General features: G+C 46.9%; 1 protein-coding gene and 1 long non-coding RNA gene across 2 annotated transcripts in view; one reads left to right on the forward strand and one right to left on the reverse strand.

Annotated features, from left to right (window-relative positions):
• SMARCC1 (SWI/SNF related BAF chromatin remodeling complex subunit C1) overlaps positions 1–12494 on the reverse strand; it is a 184487-nt gene extending 171993 nt beyond the window's left edge. Inside the window, exon 1 of the mRNA XM_074946484.1 lies at positions 12255–12494. Within this exon, the coding sequence (XP_074802585.1) occupies positions 12255–12494 (240 nt within the window). The remainder of the gene's footprint in view (positions 1–12254) is intronic.
• Positions 12495–12889: 395 nt separating this feature from the next.
• LOC141983396 (uncharacterized) overlaps positions 12890–15415 on the forward strand; it is a 48278-nt gene continuing 45752 nt past the window's right edge. Inside the window, exons 1-2 of the long non-coding RNA XR_012638358.1 lie at positions 12890–13067; positions 14209–14309. This is a non-coding gene — a long non-coding RNA (uncharacterized LOC141983396). The remainder of the gene's footprint in view (positions 13068–14208; positions 14310–15415) is intronic.

A 15415-nucleotide genomic window follows, 5' to 3' on the forward strand; every position in this document is an offset into this window, starting at 1 on the left:
AAGGTTCCTCCCCCACTCTGAACTCTAGGGTACAGATGTGGGGACCTGCATGAAAAACCTCCTAAGCTTATCTTTACCAGCTTAGGTCAAAACTTCCCCAAGGTACAAAATATTCCACCCTTTTGTCCTTGGATTGGCCGCTACCACCACCAAACAAATACTGGTTACTGGGGAAGAGCTGTTTGGACACGTCTTTCCCCCCAAAATACTTCCCAAAACCTTGCACCCCACTTCCTGGACAAGGTTTGGTAAAAAGCCTCACCAATTTGCCTAGGTGACTACAGACCCAGACCCTTGGATCTTAAGAACAATGAACAATCCTCCCAACACTTGCACCCTCCCTTTCCTGGGAAATGTTGGATAAAAAGCCTCACCAATTTGCATAGGTGACCACAGACCCAAACCCCTGGATCTGAGAACAATGAAAAAGCATTCAGTTTTCTTACAAGAAGACTTTTAATAAAAATAGAAGTAATTAGAAATAAGAAATCCCCCCTGTAAAATCAGGATGGTAAATACCTTACAGGGTAATTAGATTCAAAACATAGAGAACCCCTCTAGGCAAAAACCTTAAGTTACAAAAAAGATACACAGACAGAAATAGTTATTCTATTCAGCACAATTCTTTTCTCAGCCATTTAAAGAAATCATAATCTAACACATACCTAGCTAGATTACTTACTAAAAGTTCTAAGGCTTCATTCCTGGTCTATCTCCGGCAAAGACAAAATGTAGACAGACACACACACCCTTTGTTTCTCTCCCTCCTCCCAGGTTTTGAAAGTATCTTGTCTCCTCATTGGTCATTTTGGTCAGGTGCCAGCGAGGTTACCTTTAGCTTCTTAACCCTTTACAGGTGAGAGGAGATTTCCTCTGGCCAGGAGGGATTTTAAAGGGGTTTACCCTTCCCTTTCTATTTATGACACGCCCCCCAAATCTCAGCTAGGGTGAAACACTGGCTGGGATTTCTTCCTGGAGCTCTAGGAAAACAGAGTTAATAAGACACATGCATCTCTAAATATACTACCAAGTACATAAAGACTAACAATATTTTCCACATCTCAAGGACGATTTTAACCAGTTGATTCTGGGAAACTTTCACGTGAGAGTGCATCAGCCACTTTGTTAGAAGCTCCTGAGATGTGTTGGATGTCGAAATCAAAATCTTGGAGAGCTAAACTCCACCGAAGAAGTTTTTTGTTAGTTTCTTTGACGGTGTGAAGCCACTTCAGTGCAGCATGGTCGGTTTGCAGGTGGAAACGCCGTCCCCAAACATATGGGCGTAGCTTTTCCAGAGCGTAGACAATGGCGTAACATTCTTTTTCAGTGATTGACCAGTTGCTTTCCCTCTCAGACAGTTTTTTGCTGAGAAACACTACAGGGTGGAATTCTTGATCAGGTCCTTTCTGCATTAAAACTGCTCCCACACCACGCTCGGACGCATCTGTGGTTACTAGGAACGGTTTGTCAAAGTCTGGGGCCCTTAGTACAGGGTCAGACATGAGTGTCGCTTTAAGCTTGTTAAAGGCCTTCTGACACTTTTCGGTCCACTGCACAGCATTTGGCTGTTTCTTTTTGGTTAGGTCTGTCAGTGGGGCGGCGATTTGGCTGTAGTGCGGTACAAATCGTCTGTAATAACCGGCCAAGCCTAAAAAGGATTGAACCTGTTTCTTTGACTTTGGGACAGGCCACTTTTGGATAGCATCCACTTTGGCCTGTAGGGGGCTGATAGTTCCTTGACCCACCTGGTGTCCAAGGTAAGTCACTCTGTTTAGGCCTATTTGACACTTCTTAGCCTTAACAGTTAGTCCTGCCTCCCTTATGCGCTCAAGGACTTTTTGTAGATGTTCCAGGTGGTCTGCCCAGGAATCCGAAAATATGGCCACATCGTCAAGGTAGGCGACTGCATATTCTCCTAATCCCGCTAGGAGACCATCTACAAGTCTTTGGAAGGTGGCGGGTGCATTTCGCAGCCCGAAAGGGAGTACATTAAATTCATACAGCCCGAGATGTGTGGTGAAGGCTGACCTTTCCTTGGCAGATTCATCTAGCGGTACCTGCCAGTACCCCTTGGTTAAGTCCAAGGTAGAGATGAACTGGGCCCGTCCCAGTTTCTCTAATAGTTCATCTGTGCGTGGCATTGGATAGTTGTCTGGGCGAGTTACAGCATTTAGCTTACGGTAGTCCACGCAAAAACGTATTTCCCCATCTGGTTTGGGAACTAGAACCACTGGAGATGCCCATGCACTTTCAGAGGGGCGGATTACACCCATCTGTAACATATCCTGGATCTCCCGTTCTATAGCAGTTTTAGCTTGAGGAGACACTCGGTAAGGTTGGACTCTAATTGGGCGAGCATTACCTGTGTCAATGGAGTGGTATGCCCGTTCAGTCAGTCCTGGGGTGGCTGAGAACGTTGGCGCGTAGCTAGTGCACAGCTCCTGGATCTGCTGTCGCTGCATACGCCCAAGGGTCATGGAGAGGTTCACCTCTTCCACACCACCAGCACATTTCCCTTCGTAGTAGACACCTTCAGGCCACTCAGCGTCGTCTCCTCCCTGGGCTGTAAACTGACAAACCTTTAATTCTCTGGAATAAAAGGGCTTTAGAGAATTAATATGGTACACCTTAGGCTTTCGGTTGAAGGTGGGGAATGCTATGAGATAATTAACAGCTCCCAGGCGCTCCTGGACCGTGAATGGCCCTTCCCACGATGCTTCCATTTTATGGGCCTGGAGCGCCTTTAAGACCATGACCTGGTCCCCTACTTTGAAGGAACGCTCTCTGGCATGTTTATCATACCAGGCTTTTTGCTCTTTTTGAGCATCCTGTAAGTTTTCTTTAGCAAGGGCTAAAGAGGTTCGGAGGGTGTTTTGTAGGTTGGTTACAAAGTCCAGAATGTTAGTTCCTGGAGAAGGTGTAAATCCCTCCCATTGCTGCTTCACCAACTGCAATGGCCCCTTAACCTCACGGCCATATACAAGTTCAAATGGGGAAAACCCTAAACTGGGGTGTGGTACAGCTCTGTAGGCAAAGAGCAACTGCTGCAACACTAGGTCCCAATCATTGGAGTGCTCATTTACGAATTTACGTATCATGGCCCCCAAAGTTCCATTAAACTTCTCCACCATGCCATTTGTTTGATGGTGGTAAGGAGTGGCAACCAAGTGATTTACCCCATGAGCTTCCCAAAGGTTTTTCATAGTTCCTGCCAGGAAATTAGTCCCTGCATCTGTGAGGATGTCGGAGGGCCAACCTACCCTGGCAAAAATGTCTGCTAGTGCCTGGCACACACTGTTAGCCCTGGTGTTGCTTAGAGCTACTGCTTCCGGCCATCGGGTGGCAAAATCCATGAAAGTCAGTATGTACTGCTTTCCTCTGGGTGTCTTTTTCGGAAAAGGACCCAGAATATCCACAGCTACTCGCTGAAATGGAACTTCAATGATGGGGAGTGGCTGGAGAGGGGCTTTGACCTGGTCTTGGGGTTTTCCCACTCTTTGGCACACCTCACAAGACTGGACATAGGTAGAAACATCCTTGCCCATCCCCTCCCAGTGGAATGACCCCCCCAAACGGTCTTTGGTCCTGTTCACCCCAGCATGGCCACTAGGGTGATCATGGGCTAAGCTCAAGAGCTTGGCCCGGTATTTAGTTGGAACTACCAACTGTCTCTGAGGATGCCAGTCTTCCTGGTGTCCACCAGAAAGAGTTTCCTTGTATAAAAGTCCTCTTTCTACAACAAACCTGGATCGATTAGAAGAGCTGAGAGGCGGTGGGTTGCTCCGTGCCGCCGTCCAAGCTCTCTGGAGGCTTTCATCTGCTTCCTGTTCGGTCTGGAACTGTTCCCTTGATGCTGGAGACATCAGTTCCTCATTGGATTGTGGACCTAGGCTTGGTCCCTCTGGAAGCGATATAGGGGATGGAGCTGTTTCTGTTGACTGTGAACCGCTCTCCGCTGGTGCACTATGTTGGGGTTCAGGCTCCGGCTGAGCCTCTTGTGTCGGGTTATCGGCTGCTGCCAGTTCAGGGTCGGTGGGGCCCTCTGGTGTTGAGGTTGCAAGTACTGGATTCAGTGCTGACAATGGGTCTGGTGTTGGTTGTTCGGCTGGTTCCGGTTCTGGGACTGGTTCCGTCTGGGTCTCTGGGACTGGATCCACTACTGCTGTTGCAGACATTGGCCTGGGGTCCGGGTCCATCACCTTTGACCGGGTCCTGATAGAAGTTTCCGGAACAGAGCTAGGCCTCACGGCTTGTTTAGCCTGGCTGCGGGTGACCGTTCCCACCCTCTTGGCCTGCTTCACATGATTGGCCAAGTCTTCCCCCAACAGCATGGGGATGGGATAATCATCATAGACTGCAAAAGTCCACGTTCCTGACCAGCCCTTGTACTGGACAGGCAACTTGGCTGTAGGCAAATCGAAAGAGTTGGACTTGAAGGGTTGAATTGTCACTTGGATCTCTGGGTTGATTAACTTGGGGTCCACTAAGGAAGCATGGATAGCTGACACTTGTGCTCCGGTGTCCCTCCACGCGGTGACCTTCTTCCCGCCCACACTCACAGTTTCCCTCCGCTCCAAGGGTATCTGGGAGGTATCTGGGCCTGTGGACCTCTGGTGTGATTCCGGTGCAATGAACTGTAATCTGTTGGGGTTCTTGGGGCAGTTGGCCTTTACATGCCCCAGCTCGTTACATTTAAAACATCGTCCAGCTGACGGGTCACTGGGGCGAGGAGGGTTGCTGGAGAACGGGGTGGTGGGACGATAAGGGGTCTGGAGGGTTCTTTGGGAGGTAGGTGGGGCTTTGGGCGGCCCCCGGTAATAGGGTGTGGTCTGGGGTTGTCCCTTCTGGTCTCCGCTCCAACTGCGACCAGTTTTCTTCTTCTCTGCCACCTCCACCCATCTGGCTCCAATCTCTCCTGCCTCGATTACAGTTTTGGGCTTCCCATCTAGGATGTATCTTTCTATTTCCTCAGGAACACCCTCTAAGAATTGTTCCATTTGCATTAGGAAGGGCAAATTTACTGGAGATTCAACACTTGCTCCGGATATCCAGGCATCCCAATGTTTCACAATGTGGTAGGCATGTCGGGTAAATGACACACGTCTGGTTTCCACCTTAGGGCTCTGAACCTCCGACGAGACTGCTCGGGTGTTATCCCCATTCTGACTCTCGCCTTGGATTTAAACAGTTCATACTTGTTCATGTGTTCTTTAGGCATTTCAGCTGCCACCTCAGCTAAGGGTCCACTGAGCTGCGGCCTCAGCTCTACCATGTATTGGTCAGTAGAGATGTTGTACCCAAGGCAGGCCCTTTCGAAGTTTTCTAAGAAGGCCTCAGTATCATCACCTGCCTTGTAGGTGGGGAACTTTCTGGGATGGGGAGTGGTACCTGGAGAAGGATTGCTAGGGTTTGTTGGTATATTCTGCTGAGCCTTTACCTTCTCCATCTCCAGTGCATGCTTCCTCTCTTTTTCCTTCTCCTCCTCCACATGCTTCCTCTCTTTTTCCTTCTCCTCCTCCACATGCTTCCTCTCTTTTTCCTTCTCCTCCTCCACATGCTTCCTTGCCTCCATTTCCCTCCTGTGGGCAGCCTCCTGTACCTCCTTTTCCAGCCGCATGAGTTCTATCTGTCTTTCATGTTCCTTTTGTTTTTCCTCAGCCTGAAATCTGGCTAATTCCATCTTTTGTTGTGCTGTGGATTCTGTCATCCTAACCTCTCTGTTTTTAACTAACTTTACACCCGAGGTTTAGAAATAAACAAACAAAACTTGGCTGTAAAATTTTGCTGTGCTGGAATAGAATACCTATTCTCTGATAGTGATTGTCAGCCTACAGAAAAAGACAATTCCCTTGTCTCTGCTCTGGGCCCAAATCAAAGCAAAAACTTCCAACTACTTTGAAACCTGTTTACCCAGCCCAAAGAAAAACCAAGTTTCCTTTTTAAACTTGTGCTCCTTGTAAAAAATCAAAATCCAAAAAAAAAAAACCCTGCCACTTTTGTCTCCAGGCAAATGGGTAGAACACCCCCCCTTCAATTTACTTTTAGGGAAAAAAAAAAACTCTGGGTTGGAAGACTGTGAATTTCCCTGCAGGAGTTAAGTACCCTGCCTCCAGGCAAAGAAAACCTGCAATTCACAAAGATAATCCCCTTTTGTCTCTGCTTGGCCACAAAGCAGAGAAAAACAAGCTGCTTTCTGGACTTCCTTTCCAAAGGAAAAAAAAATCTCCTTTTTTAAAATCTGTATTTCTAGTTCAACAAATCTCAACTGGATCTCAAAACGATTTCAGGTTAATCCCACCACTCTGCCACCATGTCAAGGTTCCTCCCCCACTCTGAACTCTAGGGTACAGATGTGGGGACCTGCATGAAAAACCTCCTAAGCTTATCTTTACCAGCTTAGGTCAAAACTTCCCCAAGGTACAAAATATTCCACCCTTTTGTCCTTGGATTGGCCGCTACCACCACCAAACAAATACTGGTTACTGGGGAAGAGCTGTTTGGACACGTCTTTCCCCCCAAAATACTTCCCAAAACCTTGCACCCCACTTCCTGGACAAGGTTTGGTAAAAAGCCTCACCAATTTGCCTAGGTGACTACAGACCCAGACCCTTGGATCTTAAGAACAATGAACAATCCTCCCAACACTTGCACCCTCCCTTTCCTGGGAAATGTTGGATAAAAAGCCTCACCAATTTGCATAGGTGACCACAGACCCAAACCCCTGGATCTGAGAACAATGAAAAAGCATTCAGTTTTCTTACAAGAAGACTTTTAATAAAAATAGAAGTAATTAGAAATAAGAAATCCCCCCTGTAAAATCAGGATGGTAAATACCTTACAGGGTAATTAGATTCAAAACATAGAGAACCCCTCTAGGCAAAAACCTTAAGTTACAAAAAAGATACACAGACAGAAATAGTTATTCTATTCAGCACAATTCTTTTCTCAGCCATTTAAAGAAATCATAATCTAACACATACCTAGCTAGATTACTTACTAAAAGTTCTAAGGCTTCATTCCTGGTCTATCTCCGGCAAAGACAAAATGTAGACAGACACACACACCCTTTGTTTCTCTCCCTCCTCCCAGGTTTTGAAAGTATCTTGTCTCCTCATTGGTCATTTTGGTCAGGTGCCAGCGAGGTTACCTTTAGCTTCTTAACCCTTTACAGGTGAGAGGAGATTTCCTCTGGCCAGGAGGGATTTTAAAGGGGTTTACCCTTCCCTTTCTATTTATGACATTCAGTCTTGAGAAAAGACAACTGAGGGAGGGACCTGATAGTCTTCAAATTATTAACAGCTATCACAAAGGACGACAGTGATCAATTGTTCTTCATATCCACTGAAGGTAGGACAATAAGTAACAGGCTTTATCAGCAGCATGGGAGATTTAGGGTATGTCTTCACTACCAACATTAAATCGCTAAGCGCTTTAATGTGGCTGTGTAGTCACAGCTCCAGTGCTGGGAGAGAGCTCTCCCAGAGGTGTAAAAACCACCCCCATGCGGGGAGTGGCTTCCAGCGCTGTAGCACTGTCTACACTGCCACTTTGCAGTGCTGAAACTTGCATCACGCAGGGGTGTGTTTTTTCACACCTCTAAGCGAGACAGTTTCAGTGCTGTAAAGCAGCAGCGTAGACAAGGCCCTAGGTTACATATTAGGAAAAAACTAACTATACGGGTACTTAAGCTCCAAAATAGGCTTCCAAGAGAAGTTGTGGAATACCTCATCATTGGAGGTTTTTAAGAACAGGTTAGACAAATACCAGTCAAGGATAGCCTAGGTATATTTGGCTCTGCCTCAGCACAGGGGGATGGACTAGATGACTTCTCTAGCTCTCTTCCAGCCCCAGTTATTTGAGTCTATAATCTTTAATGCCAAAGCTATTTGTTGATCTCTTTAGCATAAAAAGTGTTGGATGTTAAATGAAGAAAATGTGTGTTGGAAATTAAAGACCACCCAAAATGTTAAGAAAATATTTCCAGTAGAACTATAAATGGCACAGCATAAAGTAGAGAGAGGTATTTTAATAGAAAACAATTAGTTGTGTAATCATTAATATAACATGATGCTAGCTGCTGTACATGCACATCAGGGCCTGATAAGTGGAGCCTCTGATCATTAGTGAACTATAAATAATAAACTATATTAAATAATTTACTCAACTTTTCACAGTTTGAATTAGTGTAAAATAGTATTTTATCCGGTATCTGTCCCACATTATGTGCATTAGGTCGAAGAATATCTCAGTCCTGACCAGAAAAGGATTTAACACTCCAAACACAATTGACTAGGCCTTCAAAGAACCCCACAACATAAAGCATGGGGATCAAACTCATTCAGAGGAGAGGTCTGAATTCCATTTTTTATTATGGTCAAAGGGTGGGAGTAGAAATGTAAGACTCCCTACTACTTTCAATCGACAGCATAACTCCCAGTTATGTCAATAGATTTGCACACAGATCGTGAATAAAATTGTTTTTGTAGTCACTGAACTTTTAGAGTACCTTGCTATCAATTCAATATCACTAACAGTATCACTGTTTTAACTAGCAATTTTACTTGACTTATGGCTCAATTGTTCACATTAATTCATCTACCAAACTTGGTCAATGGAAAAATAAGGTGACCACTATATCTGCTTTTTATTTCTCTTCCTTCCCCATCCTTCTTTCTTGATATCTCTTCCTCTTTCCTGTGTTTATGTGCATCTTCTATTCTTCCCTTTGGATTTCTTTCACTACAGCAACTCCCAATTCCCACCCTCCTTCCGTGGACTTCATTCCCATGCCCTTCCTCCATGTATCCCACTGAAATGATCAACAATGAAAGAGTTATTTTTGATGTTAGCGTCATCATTAGTCTTTAGCACTGATATCCTAATGAGATTAATAAAGGGTGAGGGAATTCACCCTTAGAGTTAGTTTCAGGTTGTCTGCAGACTCAGGAAGACAACACTGCACTGATTTACATTTGATTCACAGTTGGAAAATTACCTGCGTAATCGAAAGCTAGAAACTTAATTCTTCTTTAAAAAGCCTGGATTCTTCAGTTTCCATGTGTCATGCAGGCCACAAATTTTTCAACCAGACAGAAACTGTTCAATTTATTAAGGACACTATCCTGCACCAGTTGAAGTCATTGGAAGTTTTCGCATTAATACAGTAAGACTAAAATAGTTCACTATAAAAACTGTAACCTGTGAAAACTGCTATTAGTCTTATCAATAGAAAGATGATAAACATTTACATCTGATGCTCTAGTTTTACTAATATTTAAAGACATTTGACTATATAAATTCCTTTGTTTGCCAAAATGGAGAAGCAGTTTTTAATTCCCCCCCCCCCCCCGTTTTTAAAAAGACTATTCACCTCTCTTTTATAGAGGTCTTTAAAAATTCACTTGCCAAGAATGATTAGATATCTTTTCCAGGCAAGTCCTATCAACTTTGCAGAATCTAAATTTTCATGTAAGAAAAATATTAAGTGTCTGACCATTATGGTTAAAATTACCTTCGCATTTAACCAATGAATTGCTGTCTTAAGCCTACACTATGATGGATCCAATGCCTCTCCTGACGCTAAGAGCTTTAACAAGCTACAACAGAGTGAAAAAGTTCTTGCCAGTTTTCACAGCTACAATCCAGAATCCTATATGCAGCAGTGAAATTAACAAGAACTGAGTTAACATTACTCTGATACCCTTCCTTGAGGAAAGGTCTGAACAGCAAGAGGGCAGGTACTGATTCTATTCCCCAGTAAGGAGGACTCAAACTGAGGCTAGAAGAGTGATAAAGCAGTGGATAAACAATCTTCTCTCACATTAGCCAGGGACTCTGGGATGGAAATCTTGGGAAACGGAGTAAAAGAACACTCCTTTCTTCTAGGACCCAGAAATATTGGAGGAACCTCATGCTTATAGAAACCAATTAGGCTTCAGGTTGATATAAACAATGGAGCCCCACCGTAGTCCAGGAACTATATTTGAGGTCGGGAAGGAATTTTCCTCCAGGGCAGATTGGAAGAGGCCCTGGAGGTTTTTCGCCTTCCTCTGTAGCATGGGGCACGGGTCACTTGCTGGAGGATTCTCTGCTCCTTGAAGTTTTTAAACCACGATTTGAGGGCTTAAATAGCTCAGACATAGGCGAGAGGTTTTTTGCAGGAGTGGGTGGGTGAGATTCTACGGCCTGCGTTGTGCAGGTGTTCAGACTAGATGATCAAAATGGTCCCTTCTGACCTTAATATCTATGAATCTATGAAACAGCAGGTTTTCTAACCCCCCCCTCCCAGAAGCTTAGGTGAAGGATGGGGAAATATCTAGCTTCCCATCTGGGTTTTGCTCCAGATAATGCTCCTCAACTTTCATCTAGGACTTTGGCTAGAAGGCTTAGCCTTCTGGTACTAAGTATTTGGTAAGACTTCAAAGGCCCACATGAATTGTGGAATGGGAAGATGGAGAAGTTGATGGGATAAACTAGAGAAATACAATATGGAGAGACTTAAAAAGAAAATAAGGTAGAGAAAACAATGAATGGAAATACATGAGCTGAAAGAAAAAAGACACTGAATAAGATAATGCAGGACATGTGATAACTTTACATACTATTATAGGAAAAGACATGGAGTGAACAAGGAAAGGGAAAGGTATAACAAAAGCAAGAGATTTATAATTAAGTTTTTAAAGCTTTAATAAATAAGAATTTGATTAGCATGTTTTAAATACAGTTTAGCAAGTACTTTTATTTAAATTGCAGGAGTTGTGGCTTTGAGAGAGTATTGGCCACACAAGTATATAATCAGAAAGCTGCACTGGAGTTACAAATCAGTTTAAAAACAATTTTGTTAAACCAGAGCAAAACCCTGTGCAGACAATCTTATTTTGATTTAAAAGTGGGTTATTTTGGTTTAGCTTAAATCTATAAGGAAACTACTTCACCCAAATCAATATGAGCCATTCAAACTGAAATAAAACTGTACATAAAGGGTTTTGCTGGCTTAAATATACTGACTTAAAAAAATCATTAGCTAAACCAGTGCAAGTTTGCATGCAGATGAAGCCACAGTCCTCAGAAAAATGGTCATTGGGTAAATTTTTCAATTCTTGTTCTTTTATATTTAGACAATGGAGCCCTGAACTTAATAAGGTTATAGAAATGACGGCTGGTCCAGATAGGTTATTAGCCTGGGACTCAGGAGACCTGGGTTTAATTCCCTACTCTACCATAGACTTTCTACAAGGTCTTGGGCAAGTCATTCTCTGAAAGTCAATCTGTAAAATGGGATAACAGCACTTCACCACCTTCTAGCTCATAAGAGTGTTTGAAGATAAACAGATTGCACTCAGATACTGCAGTAAGGCACAAGCTGTACAAGTACTTAAGCTAAAGAGCATCAGCAACCCAGTTTTAAATGAAAGTTAACTTAAAACTCCACAGTTTCTCTCCATTATATTATAATCATGCTCAGCATGATTGGCGCCTCATTGTGCTGGTGCTATACATGTCACAGAGTTTACAGTCCAGTACACATTATATATTCCCACAGCTGCACACAAAGAAACTACAGTTAAGACCAAGATCAAGAGAGCTCCCTATAAGTTGTGTAACCGGTGAAAACTAGGTTCAACCTGATGTTTAAGACTTCTCTTCAGCGTGGATTTAGTCAGGCTGAAGCTGAGAGAAAGGCAGAGGGCTAGGACTGGCGAAGCCACCACAGCCTGGGAAGGGGAGCGGGATGCTCCGGGGCGAGGGACCGCTGCAGAGTAACGTAACCAGCCCGCTGGCCGGTAAGCCGGGCCCGCTGAACCCCCAGCCCGCCGAGGGCAGGGATCCCGCTCCCACCACCCAAAGGAGAGGCTGGCCCTTTGTTACCGCTCCCAGACTACCTAGGCGCTTCGCCGGCAGCCCCGAGGGCCGGGCCGCCCCTTCCCGTAGCGCTTCCCCAGGCCCCCCGCCTCCGCGCGGGCCAGGCCGCCCCCTCCTGTAACACTTCCCTCGACCCCCCACCCCGGCTCCCTCAGCTCCTCGGGGCCGGGCTGCCCCTTCCTGTAGCGCTTCTCCGGGCCCCCCGCCTCCGCGCGGGCCAGGCCGCCCCCTCCTGTAGCGCTTCCCTCGACCCCCCCCCCCGCGGGCCGGGCCTTCCTATAGCGCTTCCCTAGGCCCTCCGCGCGCCAGACCGCCCCCTCCTGGAGCGCTTCCCTAGACTCCCCCGCCCCACTAGCCCCTCAGCGCCCCAGTCCCCGCGGGCCGGGCCGCACCTTCTTGTAGTGCTTCCCCAGCCAGACCCGCACCGCGTCCAGCTGGGACACCGTCTCCGGGCTCTCCCAGAACTTGCCCGTGGGGCCGCCGTCCTTCCGCCGCGACACGGACAGGGCCGCCAGCCCCGCCGCCGCCCCGGGGCCGGGGCCGCCACCTGCAGTCACTGCCGCTGCCATTGTTACTCTCGCCGAGCGCCGCCACCGCGGCCCTGCGCCTCCCACTCGCCTCCCTCCGCGCATGCGCCGAGCCCCGCACGCCCCGCCCCTTGGAGCATGCTCGGGAATACCGCTCCCTGCCCCCGCCACCGCCGTGCACGCGCCGGTTCCCCACCCCCCCGCGCCGCCACCGCCTCTGCGTCGGCACCCTGGGCCGCGCTCCACGCACACTCCAGAAGCCTGCTATCTCTGCGCATGCGCTAGTTTCCCACTCTCCCCCCCCTTTCCGTGTACTCTCGCTTGTGAGATCCAGTCTGACCTTCAACGCTTGCCCCTCCCCCAACCCTGCTGTGCACGCATGCGTCAAACCTCAACCACCCCGCACGGGCCGCACTATGCGTGTACGCATGCGCCCACTAGTCCAAGCATCTTATGGGGCGCTTTGCGCATGTGCTGATGGAGGGGGCTTGAGCTTCTAGTTTCTGGAATTCCCAACCTCGTTCTCGCTTCCCGGCTCGGTGGTGCCTGCGGCCTTCCCAGCTGCTGCGGTGTCACGCTGCACGCGCTGTGGGCGGGAACGGGGGGATTGTATGAGGCAGCCTGAAACCGTCAGTTTCCCGCCTCGCGAGTGCGCGCGACGCCCGCTTGGCGCTTTGGGTGAGCGCTGTGTCCCGCTGTCCTCAGGTCGCCCGCGCGGGCCATCCGCGGCGTCGGCTCCGTCCGCAGGCCGCTGTCTCCTGTGCTGAGGAGACTGGTAGCAGTATAAAGTTGTTGTCCCGGGGTGGGGGTGGGGGTGGGGGACATGCCCTGACTGGGGGTTGAGTCGTAGCTGGGTGCTGACACTCAGGAGCCGCAGTTCTGGCCCTAGAGAGGAGGGGGCCCAGTGGTTACAGACTCATCTGCCCCTCACTATCCCTGTTCTGTCCCTTCCACCCCTGGCTGCCTTCATCCCCTAATCCCAGCCCCTTTGCCCAGACAAGCCTAATCATCCGTGCTCCAGGTCTGACATTCAGCCTATGTCATCAGTGCAAAAAAGGTATGTTTTTACCTAGGTAGTTAACTCCTAGCTATCTCGCTGTAAAATCCCCGTGGATACAAGGCACTGTAGTTTTCATCTCAGTGTAACTAGTCGAAGTCAACCCCTAGCGGGAGGTATAGGGTTGACCTCAACTAGCTACATCTAGGTAAAAACTATCAGTGCCTTATGCCACACAACCTAGGTAGCGCTCCCCCTAGCTGGATACTCATTGGGGTTCTGTGTTTGAATCCCAATACACAAGACCATGTGCTCTAAGTAGGCTGTAGCCCTGTCCCTCTCTCCCCTTGGCCTGTCTGGCACAATTTCTAGGCATAGGCTCCCTGTCTGTTACTCTTTTGTGGAAATGGGACCCCAGGGCCAATGCTGACACCCAGACTCCCCAGTAGCTTAATCACACCCTTTCCCAGAGCTCTAACCTTATGGGTGCTCTGGGTTTACAGTTTACCTCTTCAGGGACACTTGATAGTGGAAGCACATAACAGACACACAGGTTTTGTAAGGGTATAAACACACCTTTTTTGCACTGATGACATAGCCTGAATGTCTAGAATTCTTCCCCTAACATTACCTGCAGAGACATTTTAATCTCTGAATAAGCTACACAAAGTGTATCAGCACAATGCAGTATCTCTAATGGGTTATAAAGCTATCCAGCACACTGATCAAAGCGTACAGGGTATTAGGATGCCATGCCTAACTGCAGATGTAATCAGAATACTGTAAAATAACATTTGTGTTGGTATAACTGTGCCGTTATAGGGACAAACTTCATGATGAACTGCTTTTATCAGAACCCAGAATGCATTCCATATGGATAGCAATATCTCCAGAGTGTATGAGAGTCTCTGAAATAAACAAAAGTAGGTAATATCATTAATATATGTCATTACAACCTATTTCTAAATTCATTTCAGCTGCTGTTCCTCTTCTTTCTCTTATGAAAATCTCCACTTCTGTGGTTTTGATGATGCAAAATGTCAGTATGTCTGTCCTGCCAAGTTCAGCAACGGAAAAGGCATTTTGGGTCATTATAAAAACTAATTTTACCATACTAATTTCCCCCTACTGTTACTCACACCTTCTTGTCAACTGTTTGAAATGGACCACCCTCATTACCACTGCAAAAATGATTTTTCCTCCCTTGTTATTCTACTGTTAACTGAATTCTCGTTAGACTGACCCCCCCCACTTGCTAAGGCAACTCCCATCTTTTCATGTACTATGTGTATATATAGCTGCTACTGTGTTTTCCACTCCATGCATCTGATGAAGTGGGTTCTAGCCCATGAAAGCTTATGCTCAAATAAATTTGTCAGTCTCTAAGGTGCCACAAGTACTCCTTTTCTTTTTAGTAATACTGATAATAGTCATCCAGTCTCAGTCTCCTTACCTACTGCTTCCCTGGCTCCTTGTCCAGCCAGTCCCAGTCTCCCTCTAGTTCCTTGTCCAATCTGTTTTAGTGTTCCCCCACGGCCAACTGGCTCCCTCTATTTCACCGACTGGCTTCAAGTCCTAGGCTCCCTCCCCCAGTGCGAGGCACAGTCTCATTGCCTATCCAGTCTCTCTCTTCCCCACTTCCAGTCCCATTCTGACCAGACTCCTTGTCCCAATGTAGTCTTTTCTCTGTCCTGGCTTTTGTTCCTTCTGCATCCAATTCAGATGGTTGCTTGGGTGCCATGAAAGGATCATGTGGTCATAGAGCACAGAATAGACAGGCTCCCTGCTCTCAGTTCTCATGCCCAGCTCCATCGAGCAGCCACTGAGGAAAAGACTGGCTTCACCTCTGTAGCCCTGGGCTGGCGGGAACATGCTTGATCAGTCTGAAGGGATCGCTTATGTGAAGCCAGTCACATTAGGAGCACCGAGAGACTCAGGCATGCTCAGTGAGGATGGAATCTTTGGAGATTTTAGCTGTTAAATATCAAAGATATTTCTACTGAGAATGTGTGAACTGTGAGTTATCAAA

Source organism: Natator depressus, chromosome 2 (genome assembly GCF_965152275.1).
Source record: "Natator depressus isolate rNatDep1 chromosome 2, rNatDep2.hap1, whole genome shotgun sequence".
Lineage (NCBI taxonomy): Eukaryota > Metazoa > Chordata > Testudines > Cheloniidae > Natator > Natator depressus.